This window comes from Arachis ipaensis, chromosome B6 (genome assembly GCF_059453495.1).
Source record: "Arachis ipaensis isolate K30076 ecotype BB chromosome B6, ASM5945349v1, whole genome shotgun sequence".
NCBI classification, from domain to species: domain Eukaryota; kingdom Viridiplantae; phylum Streptophyta; class Magnoliopsida; order Fabales; family Fabaceae; genus Arachis; species Arachis ipaensis.
This window is the reverse complement of record NC_142441.1, coordinates 811,478-836,609: the sequence shown is the minus strand read 5'-3', so window position 1 is coordinate 836,609 and position 25,132 is coordinate 811,478. Positions and strand designations below refer to the sequence as shown.

The 25,132-nt window shown below is 32.3% G+C and overlaps 3 protein-coding genes, 1 non-coding gene and 1 pseudogene across 4 annotated transcripts; 2 read left to right on the top strand and 3 right to left on the bottom strand.

Annotated features, from left to right (window-relative positions):
* Positions 1 to 596: 596 nt before the first annotated feature.
* Positions 597 to 2,640, top strand: LOC107645287 (B-box zinc finger protein 20). Its single transcript, XM_016349275.3, has 3 exons — positions 597 to 1,051; positions 1,381 to 1,812; positions 2,011 to 2,640. Exons 1-3 carry the CDS (start codon positions 863 to 865, stop codon positions 2,287 to 2,289), a joined length of 900 nt encoding a protein of 299 aa, XP_016204761.1. The 5' UTR covers positions 597 to 862; the 3' UTR covers positions 2,290 to 2,640.
* Positions 2,641 to 4,122: 1,482 nt separating this feature from the next.
* Positions 4,123 to 7,655, bottom strand: LOC110263873 (peroxisomal and mitochondrial division factor 2-like; annotated as a pseudogene).
* A 9,632-nt stretch (positions 7,656 to 17,287) lies between these two features.
* Positions 17,288 to 18,008, bottom strand: LOC148554394 (uncharacterized). The gene has a single exon (XM_088492028.1). The coding sequence runs from the start codon at positions 17,972 to 17,974 to the stop codon at positions 17,444 to 17,446; it is 531 nt and encodes a 176-aa protein (XP_088348154.1). The 5' UTR covers positions 17,975 to 18,008; the 3' UTR covers positions 17,288 to 17,443.
* A 2,833-nt stretch (positions 18,009 to 20,841) lies between these two features.
* ARC6 (Chaperone DnaJ-domain superfamily protein) lies at positions 20,842 to 25,019 on the bottom strand. Its single transcript, XM_016349277.3, has 6 exons — positions 24,407 to 25,019; positions 23,458 to 23,682; positions 22,881 to 23,141; positions 21,820 to 22,771; positions 21,506 to 21,642; positions 20,842 to 21,278 (listed from the first exon to the last, which is right to left on the bottom strand). The coding sequence occupies exons 1-6, from the start codon at positions 24,899 to 24,901 to the stop codon at positions 20,988 to 20,990; spliced, it is 2,361 nt and encodes a 786-aa protein (XP_016204763.2). The 5' UTR covers positions 24,902 to 25,019; the 3' UTR covers positions 20,842 to 20,987.
* A 4-nt stretch (positions 25,020 to 25,023) lies between these two features.
* On the top strand, positions 25,024 to 25,096 carry TRNAE-CUC (transfer RNA glutamic acid (anticodon CUC)). Its single transcript has one exon. It is a non-coding gene; the product is annotated as a tRNA-Glu (tRNA).
* Positions 25,097 to 25,132: the final 36 nt, after the last annotated feature.

The window sequence follows — 25,132 nt, the reverse complement described above, 5'->3', positions numbered from 1 at the left end:
AAATTACATGATAAAATTGGTTTTATTCACAAAATCAAATACAAAAATATCATTGTACATTAAAATTAACCACTAACTTAATTATTATATATTTATATATAAAAATATATCTTATTTAATTTATTTTAATATATATTTTATATTTATAATCAATTTAATAATTAATTTTTAATTTATTGAATCAAATATATAAAGATATTCAGTAATACTAAGTGAATAAAAAAATAAATAAATTTTATTTTATTTAATATTTATTAAATATTAAATAATAATTAATAAATATTAAATAAAATAAATTCTAATTTTTTTAATATTTTTTGTTATCCAATACTTTCTCTTTATGATACCATAGTAGACAAGTAATTTGCGCTTCTAAGTGCATGAAAATCGAAATACAGTGTGAGTGAGTAGTGAGTATATGAGACAAATACATGCAACAGAGAGTTTAGATTCAAGAAAGGGTTATGCTGGGCGATGAGTTATAGCTCAAATGATATAATCTTTTCATAATCAATTAAGAGATTGTGGGTTCGTCGATATATCAATTATTCACATTATTTAGTATTTTCACTGTCTACCTATATTTTTGGTTCGACAAAATACTATACACCCATCTCAATCTAATTTTTAATTGTAAAATATTATGCTAATTGCTATGGCCATATCACATTCATATTCATATTCTTATGCATATTAGCTTACACTTACTTACATCTCAATCACTTGCCACTTTTATTTTGGAGTGTTTTGGGCAACCTCCATGGTTCCTCTCCTTTAATCTTTCTCTCTCCTCCCAAACACAACAAACCTTATTCAACACAACACAGAAAACAGAGCATAGAAACAGAGACACTTTGATTTGATGAAGATCCAGTGCGACGTGTGTAGCAAGGACGAGGCATCGGTGTTCTGCACCGCCGATGAAGCCGCCCTATGCAACGGCTGCGACCACCGTGTCCACCATGCCAACAAGCTCGCATCCAAACACCAACGCTTCTCTCTTCTCCGTCTCTCCACAAAGCAAAACTTCCCTCTCTGTGATGTTTGCAAGGTAAGAAAACAAAACACCCCACTCACACTTTCTTTCTCTTTTCTTCATCAAAACATCATGGGCACCAAGAATTTCTCGTCAAAATCTGATTTTGTCAATGATTTATCAAGTGGGCATGTGAGTTGCATCAGCTTTATATTAAGTAACAAATATCTGTGTTGCAATATGCAAAGCAATAATAATGATTACTCAAAACTAAAAATCTATCTTTTTTTTCTCATTGAAAAGTTTTGGGTAGCAAGAATTTTTCGTCAAAATTTGATTTTGGCAATGATTCATCAAATGGGTAAGTAAGTTAATGGTATCATTTTTGTTGTGTTGTTCTATAGGAGAGAAGGGCCTATGTGTTCTGCCAGCAAGATAGAGCGATTCTATGCAAAGATTGTGATATTCCAATTCATTCTGCAAATGAACACACAAAGAAGCATACTAGATTCCTTGTCACCGGTGTTAAACTCTCGGATTCTGCTAAACTCTATTCAGCCGCCACTACTCCTCCTTCTCCTTTGATTGGAAGTAATAGTAGTAGTGACTCTAATTCCAAAGCTTCTCAGGTACCAAAATCTTTGGTATCTGAGCCGACTTCTTCAGCAGCATCAACCGGGCTTCCCCCAATTAAGGGAGGAAGCTTGGTTGGTGCTGCTGAAGAAGACGCTTCCACGAGTACTCGCAGCATATCTGAGTACTTGATAGAGACTATACCTGGCTGGCAAGTTGAAGACTTTCTTGATTCATCAACTGTTCCCTTTGGTTTCTCTAAGGTATTAGACATTCAATTCTTAGGTACTCTAAAAGAGTAATGTTCCTTTAGTTCATTAGTAATTGTCGAAGTTAAAAGGTTGGACACTTCGACAGCAACTAATGAACGAAAGGAATATATATAATACAAATACAAATTTCCATTCAAAATATATTTTTTTTTTTTATTGTGATAATAGCTTGGATCTGGTGAATTGTAGGGTGGTGATGAGATGTTTTCAGTGTTTGACGGTGAAATTGATGGAAATATGTATGCATTTTCAACAATGGAGAAGATGGGGATGTGGGTTCCTCAAGCACCACCGCCACCACCACCACCACCTCTTGTATATCCTTCACAATTTTGTGAGGCAAAAGATGTCACCAACAACAACATCAAAGGTAGCATCAGCAGATCAAGGTTGGCGGATGATAATTTCATTGTCCCTCAGATTAATCTTCAATCCAACAACACCAAGAGACCAAGATATCTATGGTAGAATAATGCAAACAAATGAAGTTTCCAAGTTCCAATCTTGTGAAGGACAGAACCCCTTTTCAACTATCAACATCCTTCTATCTTTTGTTTATGGTTTTGGTCATATTTTGTCCCTCCACTTTTTTCTTTTTTATTATCCCTTTCTTTCTTTCTTTATGTGGCTTGAGTTTCACTACTCTGCCAAGCAATGTTTATTTTGGGTTCATTTGACTCTTTTTTTTTTTTTTTCAAGAAAAGAAATCACCCCTTCACATGAGATCAAAGGAGGTAATGTATTGTGTAATGATGAATTGGTGTAATGTTTTGTTGACCAATGTAAATGTATAAGCCTTTCCAAGAGTTTTAAGAAGCATTTTTTTTTGGCTATGATCAAGAAAGAATGAAAGATACAGTCGAAATAAAAATGCTAAATATCTAGATATTTTTGGATAATTTACTTTTATTATTTGAGGCATGTTTAGTTTGAAATAAAAAGGTAAAAATTTTCATTGTATATTATTTATTACACATAAAATCATTTATAATTTTTTTTAGGTTTAATTACTCTGTTGGTCCCTATAGTTTCACAAAATTTTTAATTAAGTTCCTATACTTTTTTTTAATTGAGTTCTTGCACCAAATTTTTTTTTAATTAAGTCCCTACATATTTTTTTTCCTTTTATTTAGGTTCCTATACCAATTCTTTTTTTTAGTTAGGTCGCTATAAAATTAAGCCAATTACTACTAAGAGAGACCTAATTGAAAAAAAAATTAGTGTAGGGACCCAATTAAAAAAAAAAAGTATAGAGACCTAATTAAAAATTTCACGAAACTATAGAAAGCAACAGAATAATTAAACTTTTTTTATGCTCTATTTTACTTCCGAATCAAACATACCATATTGTTTCTATGCAAATTACATCTGAGTCTCATAATGTTGTCATCATGTGTAAGAAATAGTAAGCAAGAGAACAAATTGAAGAGTTAACTTATTTGAAGCACAGAAAAAACTGATTGAAGTCATGTTCATGTTCATCCTTTTAGAGAGGGGAATGGGGGGCCTTGAAAGAGGGAAAAAAGTTTGATGGAGGAGGTGATTGCATGCACATATGAATGTGATGATTGTGATTGAAATTTATAAGGGACAGTGACAGTGGAGTGTGACCTAAAAGGTTCTGAATGGATGGCATATGGCTTTGTCTCAATATAGCAATTTATGAGAAGTGGTTGGTGTTATGGTGTACAATAGTAGGCTCATTATATTAGATTCAATCAAAACATGTAAAATTGGCCTTTCTATTTGTAAAAGAGAAAAGCCCAAGTCTAACTAGAATCTATTGTTTTTTATTTATTATTTTTAGTTATCAGTTTAATTTTTTTAATTTAATAGTTTAATAATATATTTTTAGTCTATTTTTTTAAATATTATTGACTAATTATTAATAAAAAATAATAAATTTTATTAATTTTTTAGTATTTTTCTTTATAAAATATATATAAAAAAATTTTATATATATATTTTTTGGTGTTTAAACATGGAAAGAAACAAAGCAAACAATCATATATCCGAGCGAATGATTTGTCGGAGATCAGCACAAGGTTCAAACCAAATAACATGATTAGAGTTATTCTTGGCACTATATTTAGCCATCCAATCCGCAGCTCTATTTGCTTCTCGAGACACCCACTCAACGTGAACAAGCCAAGGACGAGATAGATAAAAACTCCTGAATCTTGTGAACCAAATCTGTTACTTCAGAGGAATACCCACCTGTAAGCTCGTGCATGATGAGTAGAATGTCAAGGCAATCCGTTTCACATATAATATCCCTCAAACCACAATTCTAAGCTAAAACTAGCCCCCTCCAAGCAGCAAATAATTCACATCTGATGATAGACCAAGAGAAATGCTTCCAGAGCCGCCCGAGATCCAATCTCCCTTAGAATCTCTAATAATACACCCAAATCTCGCTAAATTTGAATCCTAATACAAGTTTGCATCACAATTAACTTTAAAACTGTTGCCTACCGGTGATTCCCAACACAGACAATTTTATATGGTACATAATATTAATATTTTTACATCTTATAAAAAAAATTTTAAATATACCCAAAACATTAATATTTTAGTAACCGTTAATTTTAATTAATATATTATATATATTTTTTTATAATTAAAATTAACAGTTAAAATTATTAGAACATCAATATATTTATATAGTACACTTGAAATTCTCCCTAGAGCATTACACTACTCTTTTCTATAGATATGACCCTTATAGTTTTCTTAGAAAATCAATATGAATATGACAACTACTTCATAGATATTCGGTGTAATATCTTAGAAAAATAATTAGTACAAGTTATCTTTCAAAAAAGAAAAAAATTGCACATATAACTCAATAACTGTAGTGTACCTCCATCATCATTGTGCTTTTGTTGTTCTAAAATTGGAAGTTGTTGATACGGCTTCCACTTTAATTTCAGTAGGCCCTATGAGTTTCTTTTAATTCTTAACTCTTATTACTATCTAAGAGGTGACTTGCCACAAGCTTTAATTGAAGTAGGAGCATAAGCCTTTTGTACTATGATCCGAATCTACTAACATGCTTGGCTTTTCCTTTGAAACTCTTTCATTAAATCATAATTTGGACACGTGATTTGGTAAGATATTGTTGTCTACATTATTAAGAGTATTTTTTTTTTATTAAGAGTTGAAAAACTCTATTTAATTTTGTTAAGTATATATAAATTTTTGTTATGACGTACAAGTGATTTTCAATACAAGTCATACAAGTCATTTATATTCACGCCGTTTCACGTTTTTTTTTGTGCATCTTCTTTTTCTTCGTAATTTTTCTCTTTCGTTATTATCGTCATCAACGCCACCTCTTCCTCCCTCTTTTTTATTGAAATTTCTTCTTCTCTTTTCGTTTTCTTTTTCTCCTTCATCAAAATCACCAGAAAAAACGAAGAAACATTATTCAAGGTACTGTTTTACTGTTCTTCTAGATTTTTTTTTCAGATTGTCTCTATCATGTGCCTAATCCTTAATCAGCAAAACATTAAAAGATTTCAAGAAAAAATATACTGTCTCCCTCTATATTGGGTGTATTTCTTAAATCCTTTGAGTGTATTTCTTAAATCCTTTGGGTGTATTTCTGTAATCCTTTGGTTTATTTCTGTAACTATCTGGGTGTATTTCTGTAATCATTTGGATGTATTTCTGTAATCGTTTGGGTGTATTTTTGTAATCGTTCGGGTGTATTTCTGAAGTTTCATCATCTTCAAAACAATTTCAAAGCTTGATTTCAGAAACCATGAAAATAAAAAAAAAAAAAACAGAAGGAGATCGAAGGCAAAGAGAGAACGTTTTTCCATACAAATCATACAAGTCATTTATATTCACGCTGTTTTCACATTTTTTTTGTGCCTCTTTTTCTTTTTCTTTCTCCGTGCTTCCTCTTCCTCTTCCTCCTCCTCTTCTTCTTCTTCTTTCTCTGTGTCTCTTCTTTTTTTTTTTCATAAAAAAGGAAACGAAGATGAAACACGCAAAGATGGTTCAATAACGTGCGTGTTAGGCCCAACTTGTAAGACTTGTAAACAAAAATGACTTGTATGTGTATCACTCCTCTTTTGTTATTCACTACAAGTCAAATTCTAGAATAAGTCTAACAATAATATTCATTAATGGTAAAACTAAAACCATTAAATCAAGTAGATTTTCCAATATTTAAAAAAAAACCATATGTCAATATATAAATGTTGAAAAATAAAGAGAATAATATCCGTTAGATACTTAGATATTCTATGGAGATATCAAGCAGAAGAGAGTTCTTGAAGCAATGAAATAATTAAATAAATAATTAAATAACAAGTTATCACCAATAAAGTGGAAAAACTTTAAACAATGTTATTGGAAACCACTACTATATATAGTATTATATAAAATATAATATTGCTTCATAAAGTTTCTGGATCAAAATAATTAGGATTAGAATAATACAAGTGGAGTGGAATCATTTTATGCGCTTCACTAAAAGGAGGAAAAGAACAAATTAAATCTCCTAGTAGTTGATGATAACACTATTTTAGCTCATGGTATTCTATTAAAAGAGTAAGTCATTATTATAGTGGAGAAGGAAAAAAAAATATTAAAATAGAAGATTCGAGTCCAACAAAGTGGAACATGAATAACTTTATTTCCGGATATAGAGGATATGAATATGAATACTTTATCTTGTTTATGATATTTTTCATGGTCTGTGGAGATCAGATAAGAGAATAAATTCTCAAGGCAAAACTCAAAACTGAAATACCCTCATATATCACATTAATAAGTCTTAGTTAATTTTAGTCAAGTTTTGCAGAGAATGAGATGTTGTTAAGGAATAAAAATTACAAAGTCTAGTCTATGTTTTGTCATAGGAAAAAAAAAAAGATTATTTATACCTAATAAAAAATGTTATTTCTACCTTATAAAAATATGTTAATTATGGATAAAATTGAGTGATAGGTTTTACTTTTTTTTATGAAGAGTTAAATACTTTTTTCGTTCTTAAGGTTTGGGGTGAAAATTAAATTTATTTTTGACATTTTTTTTGTTATTAAAATCATCATCATTAACATTACAAAATTTACAGGCTTGATAAACATTAAGCCATAAAAGAAATCGTCATCGTCATTATTTTCATGGATCAACCAAAAGTAGAACCAGATCACAGCAGCAGCTGCAACAACAGTAGAACCAGTTGCCACCACAGGCCACTGAACATCCAAACCCTACACCCTTTTCCCATCCCTAGCAATAACCCCATTTCCATTCACACCACCATTCACAGTATCAACCTTCTGGTTTAGTCCTCTGATCACATTCTCAGCCACCCCTGCTTCTTCCTTCAACTGAGCAACAAACAATTCCAAGCTCTTTTCTCTCTCTTCAGACTTTTTCAGTGCCTCCCGCAAGCTCAGTTTCTTCTTAACTCACTCCTCCATATCCGAACTCTTCGAATTTGCAAAACTCTCCACTTCCTTAGTCTTCTGCCCTAATTCCAAACCCTCATTTTCCTTCTCTTGAATCTTCTCCCTCAACTCCTTTTCAATCCTAGTCCACTTGTTCCTCTCATCAACATCTTTTCTCTCTAGAGCCCCAATTTTCTTCTCCAAAACTCTAATTTTCTCTTCATTCTCAGATTTGTCCTTCTTTAGGAATTCAACTTCTCGCTCCAGCAATTCCACCTTGGATTCCATCTCCAGTAGCATCTTCCTGAGCTCAGCAGCCTCAACCATCATCTCCTCGGCGGCTCTTATATCCGATATGGAGTCATGTTGGAGCCTCGCCAATTCTGTCTCCAGCTCTACTGCCCTCGCGGCGATCGCATTTGCGGAAAAGGAGAAGATAGTAGGGTGACGAAAAGGGAGAGAAGAAGAATTGGGGGGTTGGGGAGGAGGTGGTTTCGAAGAGAATGGTAGAAAGAAGGAGATGGGAAGGGAAGACAGTGAATAGACACCAGGGTGGGGTTTTATTTTTATTTTTTAATATTATTTTTATTAATTGTTAAGGGTAATTTGGTAAAAATATAAAAAAATGACTATTTTATAACGTTTTGTAACGTTGAGGATGATTTTAATAACAAAAAAAGGTCGAAGACGAATTTAATTTTCACTCCAGACTTTAGAGACGAAAAGAATACTTAACCCTTTTATGAATGTACTTTACATTCATTAATTTTATATACATGATGAGCTAATGTAAAAAAAAAAATCTACGTTGTAGATATAAAAAGTTTATCTATACCTATAAACATTATGTGGTAAAATCTTAGATTAACGCATAGCTTCACTTTTTGTTCTATGCTACATTTTAAAAAAGAGTTTGCAGCAATTATAGCAATACACGTGTGAACTTCAGCTAAAAGAATAATTAAATCAAATTTTTACTACTAATGATATTATTTGAAAAATAAAACAATAAATTTGACTTAATTAATTACTTTTTTTTAACTAGGACTCGTACCTCTTGTATTGATATAATTATTGCCAACTTCGTTTAGGATGAAGCATCCGATGAGAAAAAAATAGTCTGGCATTAATAAAAAATTTTACCAAATAATATTTATAGGTGTAGATAAATTTTAATATTTATATCTGTTAATACACTGATTCAAAAAGGTAAAAAGTACATTTAATAAAGGTAGCTTTTTATATTCGATCTTATAAAAGTCGAGCACGGCAATGAAATATCTCTAACTATCTCTCTACTTTATTTGAAAGGAAGATCTCAACAAATTTTTAAAATAAATGGAATAGTCATCCACTATCAAAGATGGAACTACGCTAAAAGTGATTATTTTTTTACTATAAATACGCTGACAGAACCTTAGATATATTCAGAACTGAATCCGCTAAAAACCTGCTTAAAATTTGCTAACTTAAGTATCAGAGTCCCTTGCAAGTACCATCCCACATCCTTACAAGGAATTCAGAGGCGACACCTTGGCGCACAAGTCGGATGCTGTCCCAAAAAAAGTTTAGATCTTACGTTCAGACCCAAATCACCATTTCAGATAACTCTCAGAATAATATCATAGAATTTTCCTAATCAACAACAACAACAACAACGCAGCCTTGTTCCATTAGGTGGGGTTGGCTACATGAATCAAACGATGTCATTGTGTTCTGTCATGTATCATTTCTACAGAGAGACCGTTTACATGTAGATCTCGTTTGACCACCTCATGGATGGTCTTCTTAGGTCTTCCTCTGCCTTTCACCCCTTGTCCATCTTCCATCTCATCCACCCTCATGACTGGGTGTTCTGTCGGTCTTCTTCTCACATGTCCAAACCACCTGAGACGCGATTCAACCATCTTTTCCACAATGGGTGCTACTCCAACTCTCTCCCTTATATCTTCGTTCCTTATTTTATCCAATCGCGTATGACCACTCATCCATCTCAACATCTTCATCTCTACCACACTCAGCTTATGTTCGTGCTCCCCTTTGGCCGCCCAACACTCCGTATCATAAAGCATAGCTGGTCTTATAGCAATGCGATAGAATTTACCTTTAAGTTTTAAAGGCATTTTTTTGTCGCATATAAAACCAGATGCACTCCGCCATTTTGACCAACCTGCTTGGATCCTATGATTTACATCCTGTTCAATCTCTCCATTATCTTATATGTTGCACCCAAGATACTTAAAACTTTTAACTTTTGGTAGGATATTTTCTCCAATCTTCACCTCTATATTAGGTTTTCCCTTCTCAGACTGAACTTACATTCCATATATTCCGTCTTGATACGGCTTATGCGCAGACCATACACTTCTAGAACTGCTCTCCATAAGTCCAACTTCTTATTTAGGTCTTTCCTTGACTCTCCCATAAGGACGATATCATCGGGAAAAAGCATGCACTATGGCACAGGCTCTTGGATGTGCTCTGTGAGGACTTCCAAGACTAACGTGAAAAGATATGAACTTAAGGATGATCCCTGGTGTAATCCTATACCAATAGGAAATTCTTCTGTCACACCACCTTGAGTTTTCACACTAGTTGTGACCCCATCATACATGTCTTTAATTGCACGAATATATGCGATCCTTACTCTCCTCTTTTCTAAAACCTTTCATAAGACCTCCCTTGGCACCTTATCGTACGCTTTTTCCAAATCAATAAACACCATATGTAGATCCCTTTTATTACTGTGATACCTCTCCATCATCCTTCTTAACAGGTATATCGCTTCGGTGGTGGATCTGCCTGGCATAAATCTAAATTGGTTCTCTGTTACTTGTGTCTCTTTTCTCAACCTCCGTTCTATCACCCTTTTCCATAACTTCATGGTATGGCTCATGAGTTTGATCCCTCTATAGTTTTCGCAACTTTGTATATCCCCCTTATTCTTGTAGACATGTACCAAGGTGCTTTTTCTCCACTCATCATGCATCTTCTTTGACCTTAAAATCTCATTAAAATGCTTGGTTAATCAGTTGATACCTTTTCCTCCAAGGCCCTTCCAAACCTCAATCGGAATATTATTAGGTCCTATTACCCTGCCATTTTTCATCTGCTTTAGAGCCTCTTTTACCTCGAAGTCTCGAATCCTTTGATAATAGTCAAAGTTTTGATCTTCTTCCTTTGTACATAACCGACCAAGGCTCGGAAGAGTCTTCTGTCCTTCATTAAATAACTCGTAGAAGTAGCTCTTCTAGCTTTCCTTAATCTTCTCCTCTTGAGCCAGCACCTCTCCATCATTATCCTTTATGCACTTAACCTGATCCAAATCTCTCGTTTTTCTTTCACGTCTCTTTGCGATTCTATATATACATTTTTCTCCTTCTTTCGTGCACAAAGACTGGTAGAGACTCTCATATGCTCTTGTTCTTGCTTCACTAACAGCCACTTTTGTCTTTTTCTTAGCCGCCTTATATTTTTCTCAATTATCTGCATTGCGGCATAAAAACCACTCTTTAAAGCACTCCCTTTTTATCTTTATCTTTTCTTGTACACTCGCATTCCACCACCAGGACTCCTTGTCTCTTGGTCTTATTCCTTTAGATTCACCAAAACTTTCTTTTGCTACTCTTCTAATAACTTCTGCCATCTCCCTCCACATCTCTTCTGCACTTCCATTCCCATCCCACTTTGCCTCTTCTCCTACCCGTCTTAGAAAGCTTCTTTGTTCCTCACCTTTTAGCTGCCACTACTTCGTCTTTGGGTTTTTTGTATGATGTCTTTTCCTCAACATTTTTGCTCAACGCGAAAACCCATGACGAGCACCCTATGTTGTGTTGTCAAACTCTCTCTCGGGATAATTTTACAATTAATGCAAAATTTTCAGTCGACTTTCCTCAACAAGAAGAAGTCGATTTGAGAGCTTGTCATGTCACTTTTATAGGTTATAAGACGTTCGTCTCTCTTTTTAAAACATGTATTTGCGATGAAAAGGTCAAAGGTTGAGAAAAAGTCCATGAACATAAATAGAGACCTAACATAACCTTCCTCCTTTATTTGGGTTTGAAACCGACTATATACCGCAAGTGTAATATAGGCGTAGTTATAGAATTTTCCTAATCAAATTCATTAATTTTTTTTTATCACGTACGCATCATTTTTATCCGCCCATGAAATCCATCCCAAAACTAAATGATAAGCAAGTTTTTGGAGGAAGAAAAGAGGTGATAATAATTGATGGAGTCGTTGGGCTAAAACAGCATCAACAAGTTTCATTTAATGAATAATTGATTATGATAAGGTATGAGAGAAGCAAGTTTCACATGTGCCAAGTCACACATACCTAAAGAAGGAAAAAGTTGGCACTGTTCTTCTTTTTTATATGTTTGGCTCCTTTGGGATATTTGGTTGGTCTAGACTAGATATTTTTCTCAATTGTGCAGATAATAATAGTGAGTGTTTTAAGCTCGGTTCATTGCATTGTAATATATGATAGATTCTATTATGTCTGTGTTTAAATATGGTTAAAATTAAAGTAATATTTTTTTATATTTTAATAATATTTTTTAGCAACACTTTTAAAATATTATAGTTACTATAATTATTATAGTATAAACATACTAAAATACATCTATCAATATATATCATGATCTTTTTGAATAATTTATTAATACCTAAACCTAGACCTAGATATACACATACATAAAACAAAATATTAGGAACTATATGTTATATATGTAACATATAGTAGACACCATTAACTAACATACATCATACATGTCAGTTCACCTTCAAGATTGGTGGTTCTTTATTCTTAAATTATTTTAAATTGTGTCTTATCATTCATGGAGGATAAATTCAATTGCACTTGAAACATAAAAAAAATGTTAAAATTCTGAATAAATTATTTCATATTTATAATGGACAGTAAAATATTCGATTGTGAAAATAATAATATATGTCTAGCTATAATATATAAAGTTTTTATAATATTGATGAGATCTCATGATTTTTATTCTCATTAAAATATATAAAGTTTTTGTAATTTTAGACATATTTTATAATATCAAACTGAAATGCCACATCTTAATCAATAAAAATCAGTTTTTTATTTTTTTATTGATAAACAGAGAGTATTCAAATTTTCTTTTGGAGTTTAAAATAATAAAAAAATTTAGACTTAGTTAATAGTCAATGATACCCATAAAATATTTTTATTGAGAAAAAAATTTAAAATAAAAAAAAATAATAATGGTCTTTTTAAAGATTTTTTTTTTCTTATAAAATTATAAAGTTAAGCTCTCCTTAAAATTCAACCTAACTTTCTTCATTTTATATATATTTCTTACCTTACGGTTCACATACATGATATTTAATCCTTCTCATGTATTATTCATGATGTCGTGGTTTATTTAGCATAGCATCAAGGAACTTTTGTTAAGCACCAACTTTTGTTATCCTTCTTAAATTTCTAACAAACTTTTGTCTTTCATATTTGTTATTTGTTATATATACGATAATAAAGTATATAAGTTAGAAAAATGTTAAAGTCATCAGAATTTATTAATTTTATTATTATTTAATTATTTTAATTTAGTAATATAATAATATATTTTATTATATATTTTTAAATATTAATAATTAAAAATAATAATTTTTAATAATTTTTTAATATTTTTTATTTTTTTATTTTCATTTTATTTTCTAAAAAACTATACCTTTTCATTTAAATAATATTAAAAATTTAATTTTTTTATAAAATTTATAATATTAACATATATGTCCACTCAACGTAAATCGCTATTTTTTATAATATTAATTTTCATTGCATGTTTGAAGAAAAAACATTTAGATAAATTTTAGATTATTTTTTTAATTTTTTTTTAAATCAAACAATAAAAAATTTAATTTTTTTTTTATATTTTTTTCTCCTCATATCCCTTCAAACCAAATAAGATGTAAGAGTGTATTTGAATTGAAAACTCAAAATATTTGTGTATGTCCCGATAAAACTAAAGATGTCCCCATTGTTGAAGTCAAAACAGTATTTATCATCATCTCTAGTTCTCTACTATCGTATTATTATACGTTTTTAGAAAATTATTAATTCAAAAAGTAGTAGTCTTGGTATCCATTTTAGGTTCAACAATTAGAAGATGTTATTTTTAATATGTCTATGAATTAAGTGAATGAGTGTCTTCGATATGAGCACCAAGTGTGTCCAAAAATAGTAGTACCAGTATAAGCACAGAAATAATACTTGTCCTCATTTTTCTATTATAAGATTTTACCCTGTTACAAATAATATATAAATAGCATGCTAAAGATGTTTTACTCTGGGAAGGGACATGAGGCTGATCGAGATACAACTGGAAATGTAAGTGCGCCAAAGGATAGAGCTCAAACTCATCAGGTACAAAGGCGTCCCTAAAGTCAAGGTCGGCATACCTCAGTCGAGCCTGTAAATTGGGTCGGGAAATTCCTTTGAATTCAGACATAACACGCCTGACATACTCTATAGTCGTGTAGGGGAAAATAATGAAAAGAATAAGATACTCCCTTCCTTGGTAGCGTAAATCACGAATCACAATATCATCTGTATCCAATCAGCCATAATGGCTAACAAAAGATAGATAAATATTAGTGTAGAAAAATTCATGTACAACACTATTTGTTGATCTATGAAAAACTAATCGGTTATTGTATAAATAAACGAACATTATCACAATACCATCAATAATGCGATTAAAAGATCAAAAGAAAAACGCTACAAAAATCGAGAAAAACTCAAAGCAGCTCGATCAAGCAAGAACATTACAAAATTGAAAGATATATAAATAATATAAAAAATACTAATTAAATTAGTCACTATGTATTTAATATGAATATATATGTTTTTTTTTTTTATCAAAGATATAGAGACTCGAACTCACAACCTCTTAATTGAGTATGGGAGACTATGCCATTTGAGCTATTACTTCTTGGCATATGAATATATATGTTGTTTACACACTTTTTTAAATGTGTATTTTATATTTAAATATGTATTTTAACAAATAATTAATTTAGTAATTAATTTTTATATACATATAATATAATAACATAATTGAAAGAATTTGCTAAAGATGTACGATAAAATCAGAATTCAAATAAATATGTATGCCTATAATTAACTTTACATGAACCATATACATATCAAAATTCTCATCATCATCACATACCATGATACAATTATTTATCATCAAAATGATCATTTTGTTGTGATACTAATCTGTAAAAGAATTATTCTTACATTATATATAAACTCTTAAGTGTTTAAAGGGCATAATTAATTAGCTTGTTATAAAAAAAATATTTTCTGGTAAAGAAAAGAAAAAATGCTTCTTTTTTAACCTAATAATATTAAAGAACTCAAAATAAAACAAAAATATATCTACTAAAAATTTAAAATAATCTTAATTAGATTCTAAAAATATTTTTCAAGGATTTTTCAAATGCCAGTAGTGAGGTGACTAACTTTATCATATGCTCATTATCAAAAAAACAAAAACCTTTATCATATATGGTCAAACTGGCAGCATCTGTTGTTACCTCATTTTTTTTATATCGTTAATATCATCGTGTTCAATTTTCATGCGTCCAATTTGAAAACGTGTTTCACCTTTCATATAGCTAGCTAATTAAATCAACAAGAGCTAAATGCAGTTTGCATTGCATACATACTATTCGGTCCACAAATCTAATAAAAAAGAATGTATATCTTTCTGGTTCATTCATGATTTATGATTCAATGTTCGAGGACCACTTTCGCTTCCATAACCACCAGACAATTTGTCTTTGACCACCCCCTTACACACGTGTTGACTTCTCACTGTTGTTAACATTTTTTTGTGTCTTCTTGTTAATGTTTTTAATTTTGTGGTTTATACGTATATCAACTCTAGTACATGCATATAAAATACAAATCAACAAAGAGCAAACCCTACTAATCAGATGGAAGCCAAGAACCAAGAGCAAGAGAGAAAATAATGCGATATGAGGAATGCGAGCGAACCAGCAATCAAGACCTAATGCGATATGAGTGCGAACGAACTGAAGAAGCAAATTGAAAATTGATTTTGCTTCTCAAACAAAAGGAAAATGGAAAAGGAAACAAGGAAAGTGCAAAGTGTGTGTGGGTATGAAGGTAGACTAATACCTGTAACTAACTCCAGCTTACAAGCAGTTTCTAGAGAGTGAGCAGAGAGAGCTTTTAGAATATGAAAAACTTGATTCGAATCTGCAGAAAGATTCACAGGGGAAAAACGAACCTGTTATTGTACACTGTTACTCACTACATGCATGATAATATATTATTTCATGTCTATAAGTCAGCAAATGATTAGTCACTGTAATCGACAGTAAAATATTCGATTGTGAAAATAATAATTTAGATTCTCATTAAAATATATAAAGTTTTTATAATTTATAAAATGATTTGTAATTTTAGCATTGAGGGAAAAGGATTTTTTTTGTCCAATTTTTAAAACTATCATTCCACTCATATGCCACATGTGCATCCGTAAGACTAGATCATTATTAGAGTTATGTCAGATTTTTTCGTTGGATCTGATGAAAGCATTTGCATCGAAGGGATTAATCGTCCAATTTTTAAGGAGGTAAAAAACTTTAAAATATTTTCAAATGATCAGAAATAAAAATGTCCATAAAACAAAATGTGAGATCTATTTATCTTTTTTTTTTAAATTTGAAAGAGAATAAAATTAAAATTTTTGTTTTTTCTATTAAATAAAGGGTAAAACTGTAATTTAGCATTGTTTATACCTTCTCTATCAATTTTCATCTCATGTTTTAAAAAAATATTTAAATAGACTTCATATCACTTTTTTTTAAATCAAATAATAAAAAATTTAATTATTTAATTATTTTTTTTATATTTTTTTTCTCTCATATTCCTCCAAACTAAACAATATTTATTTTTGTGTATCTCGATAAAATTAAAGGTGTCCCCATTGTTGAAGTCAGTACATTATTTATCATCATATCTCGTTCTCTACCACCGTATTATTATACGTTTTTAGAAAATTATTAATTCAAAAAGTATTAGTCTTGGTATCCATTTTAGGGTCAACAATTCGAAGATGTTATTTTTAGTATGTCTACAAATTAAGTGAATGAGTGTCTTCGACATGAGCACCAAGTGCGTGTCCAAAAATAACAGTACCACTATATGCACAGAAATAATACCTGTCCTCATTTTTCTATTATAAGATTTTACCCTGTTACAAATAATATATAAATAGCATCTACTAAGGATGTTTTCTTAACATATTTTTGAAAAAATAAAGTCACATGGCAAACAGTACTACTCAATCCAAATATGAAATATCTATAAAAATATAAAAATAAAAACCCTAATATATATAAGAAATATACTGTATAAACTATAAAGTCTGTGAATGTTTTGTATTTTATTTTTTTAAATATAAAATATATTTTTAAATCTTAATATTTTTAAAATTTTTAAAATTATTCTTAATATTTAATCTGATACATATCCCTAATAATATTTTAAAAAGTATAATTAATTTTATTATTATGTTCTAATTATTAAATTTAATTCTTATTATACGTAGGGATGTTAACAGGACGGGGACGGGACGGGAAGCAGAGACTCCCCATTATTCACATTGTTTACAAAAATCATTATTTACCTAGCAAAATTCTTAATAATTACTTTTATCATTTTATTTAAAAACATTAAGAAAAAAAATCATATTTTATTCTATTATAAGCGACCTGTATAAAACCAGCTGGCAAATATGGTGCAAGGGATTAATCATTTATAGAAAAAGTTTAATCTAATCATTGTCTTACTAGTCAATGAAATTCCTATAAATAAATTAACGAAAAGCTAATCAACATATTTAACAGTTGATATCTCAATTGAAATCTAAGTGTGCCAACAAGAGCTCCTTAATTATCATTAACAAGCATTATTTCATTACAATAAAAAAAACATGCATTGATGAAGAAAAACGAAATATTTAATCACATGCAAAATAGAAATAACAACATAAGTGATGATAGATAGGTGGAGCAAGCCAAAAAAATAATAAAAAATAATAAAAAAAAAAGATTGGATTGTTAAATTAGGTTTATTGACCAAAATTGAACCTCTTAATATGATGTCTAATTCCCTTGAAAAACAATGTATGTTAAGGTCTCCAACAATGAGGCTTACACATATGGTGACAATCATAGAAACATGATCCACCACAGTGAAGTGGACAATCCAATCTCATTCCTTTGCATCTTGTTGTTGCCATGCATTCTGCATATTCCCCAATCTTGTAATCTTCTTTATTATTCTTATTATAATTATTGCCCTTCTTGTGTTTGTGATAATGCCTTCTCCCTCTAACCCTTCCATTGCAACCCCATTTCCACCAACCACCCCCTCCTCCTCCCCAACCCCATCCACCACCACCGCCACCTCCACCACCACCACCACCACCACCACCTCCTCCTCCTCCTCCGCCTCCGCCACCCCAACCCCATTTAAACCCTCCACCTCCGCCGCCACCACCTCCTCCTTTGCTTGAGTTGAACACAACTTCGTTATTGTGTTTTCCCTTTGCTTCTTCACTACTTTTATTACCTTGTAGGTTTAATGGGAGAGTCACCAATGTGGCATTGCCTTGACTTTGATCATCACCTTTAAGCCTAACAATTAACATTATGAACATTGAGAAGAGAATCAAATACTTATTAAACGTGGCTTCCATATTTTTCCTATGCTACAGAAAAAGGATAAATGTCACATATATATAGATACTATTACTAGTTGTCACAGTTGTATATAGGTTACGCCACCAAAAAACTAATTATATCTGTCCCCACATGATTATATATATTCAAAATCTATAAGACATTTTGAAAAAAGTGGTAAATTTCTTAAGTAGTTGCAAATAGAACACCTTGTTATTTATATAAATTAAATTCAAGTTAGTAAGCTAAAATAAAAATGAGTGTATCTTTGTATAATAAAGTTTAATTATATGAGTTCCTCTTAATTTTATTATAAAATCTAAACATTTGGTGATAGAATTACGTTGTTGTTGCTGTTATAGATGGATAAAGTGGGAAAAGTGAGTACATTAGCTTCTTATGCAGTACAGGTGATGAAAGTACACAATAAAAAAAATTCAATTCAACGTGTTATATTTGAGGAATATTTTAATTCTCTATGTATTGTTTACTTGTTTATTAATTTATGTTTATCGTCTAATCTATTTTTTTGGTTGATTTTGGTCTTTGATGACGATATCAAAGGAAATTAAATTTAATCACTTGATATTAGTACCATGTATTCCTTAAAAAGATCGAGTTATTCACTACTGATTTAAAAAAAATGGTTGTTGCAACTAATAAAGAATAGACCTACATTTTACAAATATACAAGTATAAAGCCTCACATTATCTAAAACTAAAAACCTCGTAATATTTATAGGTGTAAAGTAACTAACTCTTATAATTTCTAATAATAAGATTAACTTTTGCTACTAATAATATAAAAGCCACTTGAAAAGTTATTTGCAAGTCTTTTTATGTATAAGAGCTAAAAAAATTTAACATTCATACAATAATTTAACAAAACAGGTCATAACAAAGATTTAAAAAAAAAAATTGAGATGTCTTAGGGTTCACTTTGTTCCCCCACATACAATTATTGTAGCAATAGATAGGGTAACCCCTATGTGTCCCCACTAACAATGCATGCTCTAAAATAATTACTATATAGAGTCATAATTTATCTTTTTTTGACTTTTTAAATGCATTTATAGTCTGAAAATAAGAAAACTTTTGTGTTAATGTCTCCCTAACATAACTCTTTATTATATACCAAGTCAATATATTTTTTATTATTATTAAATAAAATGTGAGATGGATAATTATATAAAATAATCTACACACTATTTAAGTGTGAAAAAATGGTTTTCAACTTAATAATATACTGAGAAACAAAATGAGTATACTTGTAATTAAATATCAGCCTTAGCTTCATGAGTAGTCTCTGGTGAAATATTATCAAGAAAAAAAAAAAACTGCTTTTTATAGGAGCTGATATTTACTAAAAGTACTATATAATAATTACTATATTAAAAAGAATATAAAACCTAAAATGTAGTACTAGATTGATCTTTTCATTAGCACACAATTAAACTTTTGAAATATTATTGTTGAAAAAGAGTTCAAAGGAGGATCTAATGAAAATGATAAGGGGAGCATCTAAACGTTTTTAGGGAGGTTACTTTCTTTTTCTCATTCTTTGTTGATTTGATAAAGTATAATTAAAGTTCCCATATATAGTCAACATTTTGGTACAATGAAAACTTCTCCACGAAATAAGAAAAACTTTAGTCCATAAATTAATAATTCAACCATGAATGCATCATCTCAAGTGAATAAATAATAATTTATTCCATATATATGTGATTATTAATTGTATTCCCATTTAATTTCTATCTTTCAGATTCATAGGAGTTACTGGTTAAGAAATTTATAACATTAATCATAATTGTACTCTTTTATTCTTACTAGTCCACAAATAAAATTATAGTGACAAATTTAAATAATAAATGATGCGTGTGTAGCAAGAAAAATATCTTGCTCGAATACTATATAGCATATAAAAATTTCTCCCTAAGATACCGTATCAACTTGGCACATTATTATCATACATTCATTGATACATAGGTCCCACTTTAATTGCTTTAATTTGCATGAGTTGCTATTGCTTGGCCTTTAAGCCTAAGAAGACTTTGAGATAGAGAACAACATGTAACAAAAGACGTAGTAGATACGAATAATATTTCACATTATCATAATGAAGCTTTTGGTACAACTATCATGCAATATCATAGCTGAAGAAAACCAATCAATTTGTTTCCTGGATTTTTTAAACGGATTAATTTGGTCTATAAATTTTATAATGATGGATCAAATTAATCTCTTTTATAAATTATGTTTTAACATTATTGTTGATGAAACGGTAGATTTTAGTGTTACGTCTTATAATATTAGTTATCATGCCACGTGTCATTAATACGACAGGTCATCAACAAATCTTTTTGTTACAGGTGGTATTGTCGGAACACGTTATTACTATACCATAAAGTATTGATAAATGATAATTATAAAATTCAAGGACCAAGTTAATTAACAGGTGAAAATTTAGAGACCAAAATAATTATAATTGTTATATCAAAGAAAAATAATACCTTTTAAAAATTAAGAAGAAAAGAGAGGAGAGAAGAGAGAAAAAATAAATGCAGCCATCTTATTATCACGTTTGTTAAAATTAAAACTCTTTATATTTGCCATATGAAATACCTAATTCACTCCGTGCACCTATTTATTTTTTTATTAAGAAAAGTAAATTAACTCATTTGTTAGATTAAGAAATCATACTGCACAGAATAAAATCAAACTTGAGGCAATAGTTATCACTTATTAAGTTATTATCACCTTTCGTTAAATTTAACCGATACCTGATATTTTGTTTGGACATGGCTTAGATCAAAGTCCAAATTACATGTTTAAAAAAACAAAATAAATAATAAAAAATTATTTATTTCTGCATGAAATTTTCAAACATTTTGCAGCTAATTGAACAATCTGATAGCACATAGATGGAGTATTTACAGGTTAACTACATTAAGAGTGCTCGAAAAGTGCAAACAATATTACAAAACATGACTATGACTCAAGAACAGCTCCTTCAACGATTTTCCAACCTGAATCTGAACAAGACATCACATATCTTGTTGTGTAGGTTTTGCTGCTTGAAGCATTGTGCTGCGGATGACTTACAGCATTGAGGTGGGTTGACTCTTTGAGAGTTGTCTCGACCACCGCACGCCGCCCATTCTGGGATATAGTCACGCTATCGATGCTGAGGTCCTCCAACGTGTAGTTATAGGACCAACCGCGCTCTGCAATCTCGGATGCCCGATCGGACCATATCTTCAACATCTCGTGATCAAGTACCTATAGCATATCTTAAATTCAGCAAAACTTGACATATATGAAGATGAAAATTAAGGAAATCACAGTAGAATTTCAAGTTGTCTAGGATAAAATCGCATTCATTAGTCTACAATGAGCTTCTTTTAAAGCACTTCCTCAAAATCACAAGATTTTCAGCATATTGGTCATGTTTTTGTAAAGTTGTGATTATCACCTCCATTTTCATAAGGACCAAATTAATTCTTTACCTCTGGCAATTTTTCGAGGCAGTGTTCGGGTCCAAAAGCTTGGGATTTGATGTTCTGCCAATTGCGAACCACAGCTTCAGCAACCCTTGCATCCATTTTCGGAAGTTGCTCTTCTAATTCTTCGCCTCCCGAGGAACCTGTGCAGATGAATATGTATTATACGCACCATGCAATAATTGCTAGAAGTTAACTATGAACTTCTGAAATCAAATTTCTGATCAGCAGTAACTGAATCATTCAGATGATAAGAAATTTCATGATGGAAATCTATTTGTAATTGTGATCCTAATTGCGGGTGTCTCTAAAGGTAATACCTATGTTGACAGTATCTGATGCCAGTGCCGAACCAGTTGTCTTGCGTATGGTGGGTGAGCCATGCCTAGCAGGTATAAACTTCAAGCCAACCACAGTCACGAGGCCAATCACAACGCCAGCACACATGATCTTCACAGTTGCATCTTTAATTTTGTCAGTAATTATCTCATCACCACTTATCTCAGAAGATTTTCTTGTTCCAGAAACCTCAATACCAGTCGAAGTATCTTGATCCGGTGAAATTAAAAGATTCTCACTTTCAGAAAGATTGAAATATTCCTTCCCGTCATTCTCTTGAGTTTTCACAATTTTATCTTCATAACCAACAGGAAACACCTTCTTCAATGCATTCATTGCACTATCCTTGACATGACCAATAACAGCAGTAGCCTCAGCTCCGATTTTCACTATGGCTGCTGCAGCAGCCAAGGGTGAATGCCCAACACTCTCCAGCCTCTCTAGATACCTGAGCACTGTAGGGTCATCATAGTAATCTCCAAGCTTGAATGTTATCTCTTTAGTATCTCTGAATCTCGGAAAAACTACTTCCATCAACCATGCCTCTAACAATCTGCAGAGTCCAGGAAGATCACTGTCTTCATCACCCTTGGCATTTTCCATTACAAATTCTACAATGGATGAATTTCTATATGGAGAGCTCTCACTGTCTAGTCCCAACCATGATCGACACTGATCTAGCTCCCCAACAAGCAATGCACAGAGGCCCCTTTCTAAAGCAAAATCAACCTCTCTCTTTGGAGCATTAATAGAGGCAGCATGTCTCATAGTTGTTACCTTTGTTTGTTGAAGTTGTTGGAATAAGTTATCCGCATCTTGGATAAGATGTGGCTTTTTACCTACAAAGGCTTGAGCAACGAGCGCAAGTGCCACCCCATACGCTTCAAAACTTTCAGCTGGTATATTACTTGGTGTGGCCACAAAAAGATCAACCTTCAAAGAATATTGAAGGTAAAAAGGAAACAAGATGAGGGGAAATTTTCAAAAATAAACCTGAAGAGAAAATTACAGAAAAATATGCAAAACGACAATGCAAGAATACCTGTTCAACTGCTGTCATATGTAAAAAAGCCTCATTCATGAAGTCCTCACGTGTGAAACCCCCAGCAATTGCTGCCGCACCACCTCCTCCAACAGCCCACAAAATGTTGCGGACACCCTGCAGACCTTCATCCCTTCGTGCTCGATGTTCTTCATCAAGGGGCAAGGATAGAAGTTCCAAAACACAACGTGGGGTTATCTCCTCCAGTGTCTCATCGATTTGTGCTTGTAAATCTGGTGCTAGGCTGCTTGCTCCTTCTTCCTACATAATCAAGTTCGCAGAGAGCACTTTGTATCAGAACTGTATTTTATATTGTGTCAAATTTTAAACCATCAATGTTTATACAAAACCTAATTGAACATTATAACAACTATACAGTGGCTTGCAATGTCATGATTAATCCTGTCACAGTGTCAAACCAAATTCCACACATCCCTATTGATATAATTAGAAGCATTGACTTAAAAAAAGTCAAATCATCCGAAACCAATATTCTTTGGAAAATGGCAAATTTTAAGATACAGCAATCGAGAAACAAAAAAACCATCATCCATAGCCATGGAACTATCATATTCACCTGCAAAAGTTTCAATGCCCTCTCAAGCATCTCACATGCAGTAATGAAATCCGGAGTGGTAAAGGCCATAGCATCCCTCGAGATGTCAACATAAGCGAGCGACATGGCCAACACGACATCTTGCTTAAATGACTTGGGCAATCTCTCTCTCAGCAAGCCCTGCCCAATCTGAAGCACCAACTCAGTCTCCCCAGCTTCCTGCAGCACGCAGAGAGCTCCAGGAACCTGCAAAAAACCCATCACTGCCTTCTTATGCAATTGAACAAATTAAGCCAAAAACAACATGGGGTCACCTATACATACACTCCACTTGTCAAACACATGTACTGTGATAAGGGGGAAACTTTTGACATATAATATTCAAAATTTTGTGCATTCCTTCCATATACATTGAACCATACTCCAATACTCCATCCATTGCACAACATTTATCCTTTCAATCTTTATGCATGTCAATAAAAACTTGCTTTGACAATATTAATAGCAAAACATGACCTTATTCTACCCCAAAAACAAAAATCCTGAATTGAAATTATAACCTCATTTATATACTCTATTTACACTCCATTAACAAGCACAATTAAAGTAAGAATTAAAAACATGAGTCTTTGCCGCTGGTATACTAACCCGACTGGAGGAACTATAACTGCTCTCAATACAGTTCTATATACATCCAAGGGCTCGAACTCGAGACAAAGGGGATAAGGATGAGCTTACCTACCACTTGAAAATCACTAATAGACTATGCAGCAAAAATTAAACTATTTCCCACTAGTTGAAGATGATCTCTAATGTTTTAATCTAGTGAATAAGAACTACCTGAACAGTTTAAAAATCGAAGTTGCATTAACAAACAAACAGCATTATCGAACTCTAAAGTCAAGTTAAGTCAAGTCATAAACTCCAAGTTTACGATTCAAGATTGGCTGAGCTTCAATTATAAAATGACCTTATCGAAAGGGACTTGAGTGAAAACGGTGGCGTCTTCATCTTCAACGAGTCCCTGGTTGTACTCCCTGCGGGAAGCAGGGTCAGCTAGGGTTTCACAAGCAGCTTGGAGAATCTGGCGGCGGCTGATTAACGCTTCGTTGCTGAACGCATACTGCGGTGGCTTCGAGAAACGCGCCTCGTACGCGCGTCGAATACCGTCGCCAAGGAAATGCGTTTCGGCGCCGAGGATTCTGTAGAAGTCGAGAGGAATCGAGACGAACCGCTGCTCAGGCGGAGAATCGTAGCGCGGAGGGCTGAGAGTAGCGGATGCGGCGGCGGCGGAGGAGTAGTGGTGGTCGGAGTCGCCGATGAATTGGAAGTCGGAGATGAGGCGCTCCGCCCATTTACTGGCGGAGGATGAGAAAGAGAGGCGGGTACGGCGTTGTGAAAAGTGGAGGAGTGGCGGGGCGCAGAGGCCAACGCCAATGCGAGGGAGTAAAGCATTAGCTTCCATTGTGGGCAGCTCTGTTTTTTTTTTTGTTTTTCTGCTTTGAGCTTAAAACCCTGCGCAGATTTTGGATTGTTTCTCTGAACCCCTCACTCATAACCTAGAACTCCCAAGTCTTGTTAACAGCTTCCGTTGTAGTCTAGTTGGTCAGGATATTCGGCTCTCACCCGAAAGACCCGGGTTCAAGTCCCGGCAACGGAATTTTGTTTTACTACATTCACTTAATTTTAGTATATA

Excerpts from the sequence above, each read along its gene's own strand:
- LOC107645287 (XM_016349275.3), top strand. The coding sequence starts at position 863 with ATGAAGATCCAGTGCGACGTGTGTAGCAAGGACGAGGCATCGGTGTTC. Across the intron at positions 1,052-1,380 it reads CTCTCTGTGATGTTTGCAAG|GAGAGAAGGGCCTATGTGTT; the intron begins GTAAGAAAACAA and ends GTTGTTCTATAG. Across the intron at positions 1,813-2,010 it reads TTCCCTTTGGTTTCTCTAAG|GGTGGTGATGAGATGTTTTC; the intron begins GTATTAGACATT and ends GGTGAATTGTAG.
- LOC148554394 (XM_088492028.1), bottom strand. The coding sequence starts at position 17,974 with ATGTTCATAATGTTAATTGTTAGGCTTAAAGGTGATGATCAAAGTCAA.
- ARC6 (XM_016349277.3), bottom strand. The coding sequence starts at position 24,901 with ATGGAAGCTAATGCTTTACTCCCTCGCATTGGCGTTGGCCTCTGCGCC. Across the intron at positions 23,683-24,406 it reads CTCAAGTCCCTTTCGATAAG|GTTCCTGGAGCTCTCTGCGT; the intron begins GTCATTTTATAA and ends GGTTTTTTGCAG. Across the intron at positions 23,142-23,457 it reads GGGCATTGAAACTTTTGCAG|GAAGAAGGAGCAAGCAGCCT; the intron begins GTGAATATGATA and ends TTGATTATGTAG.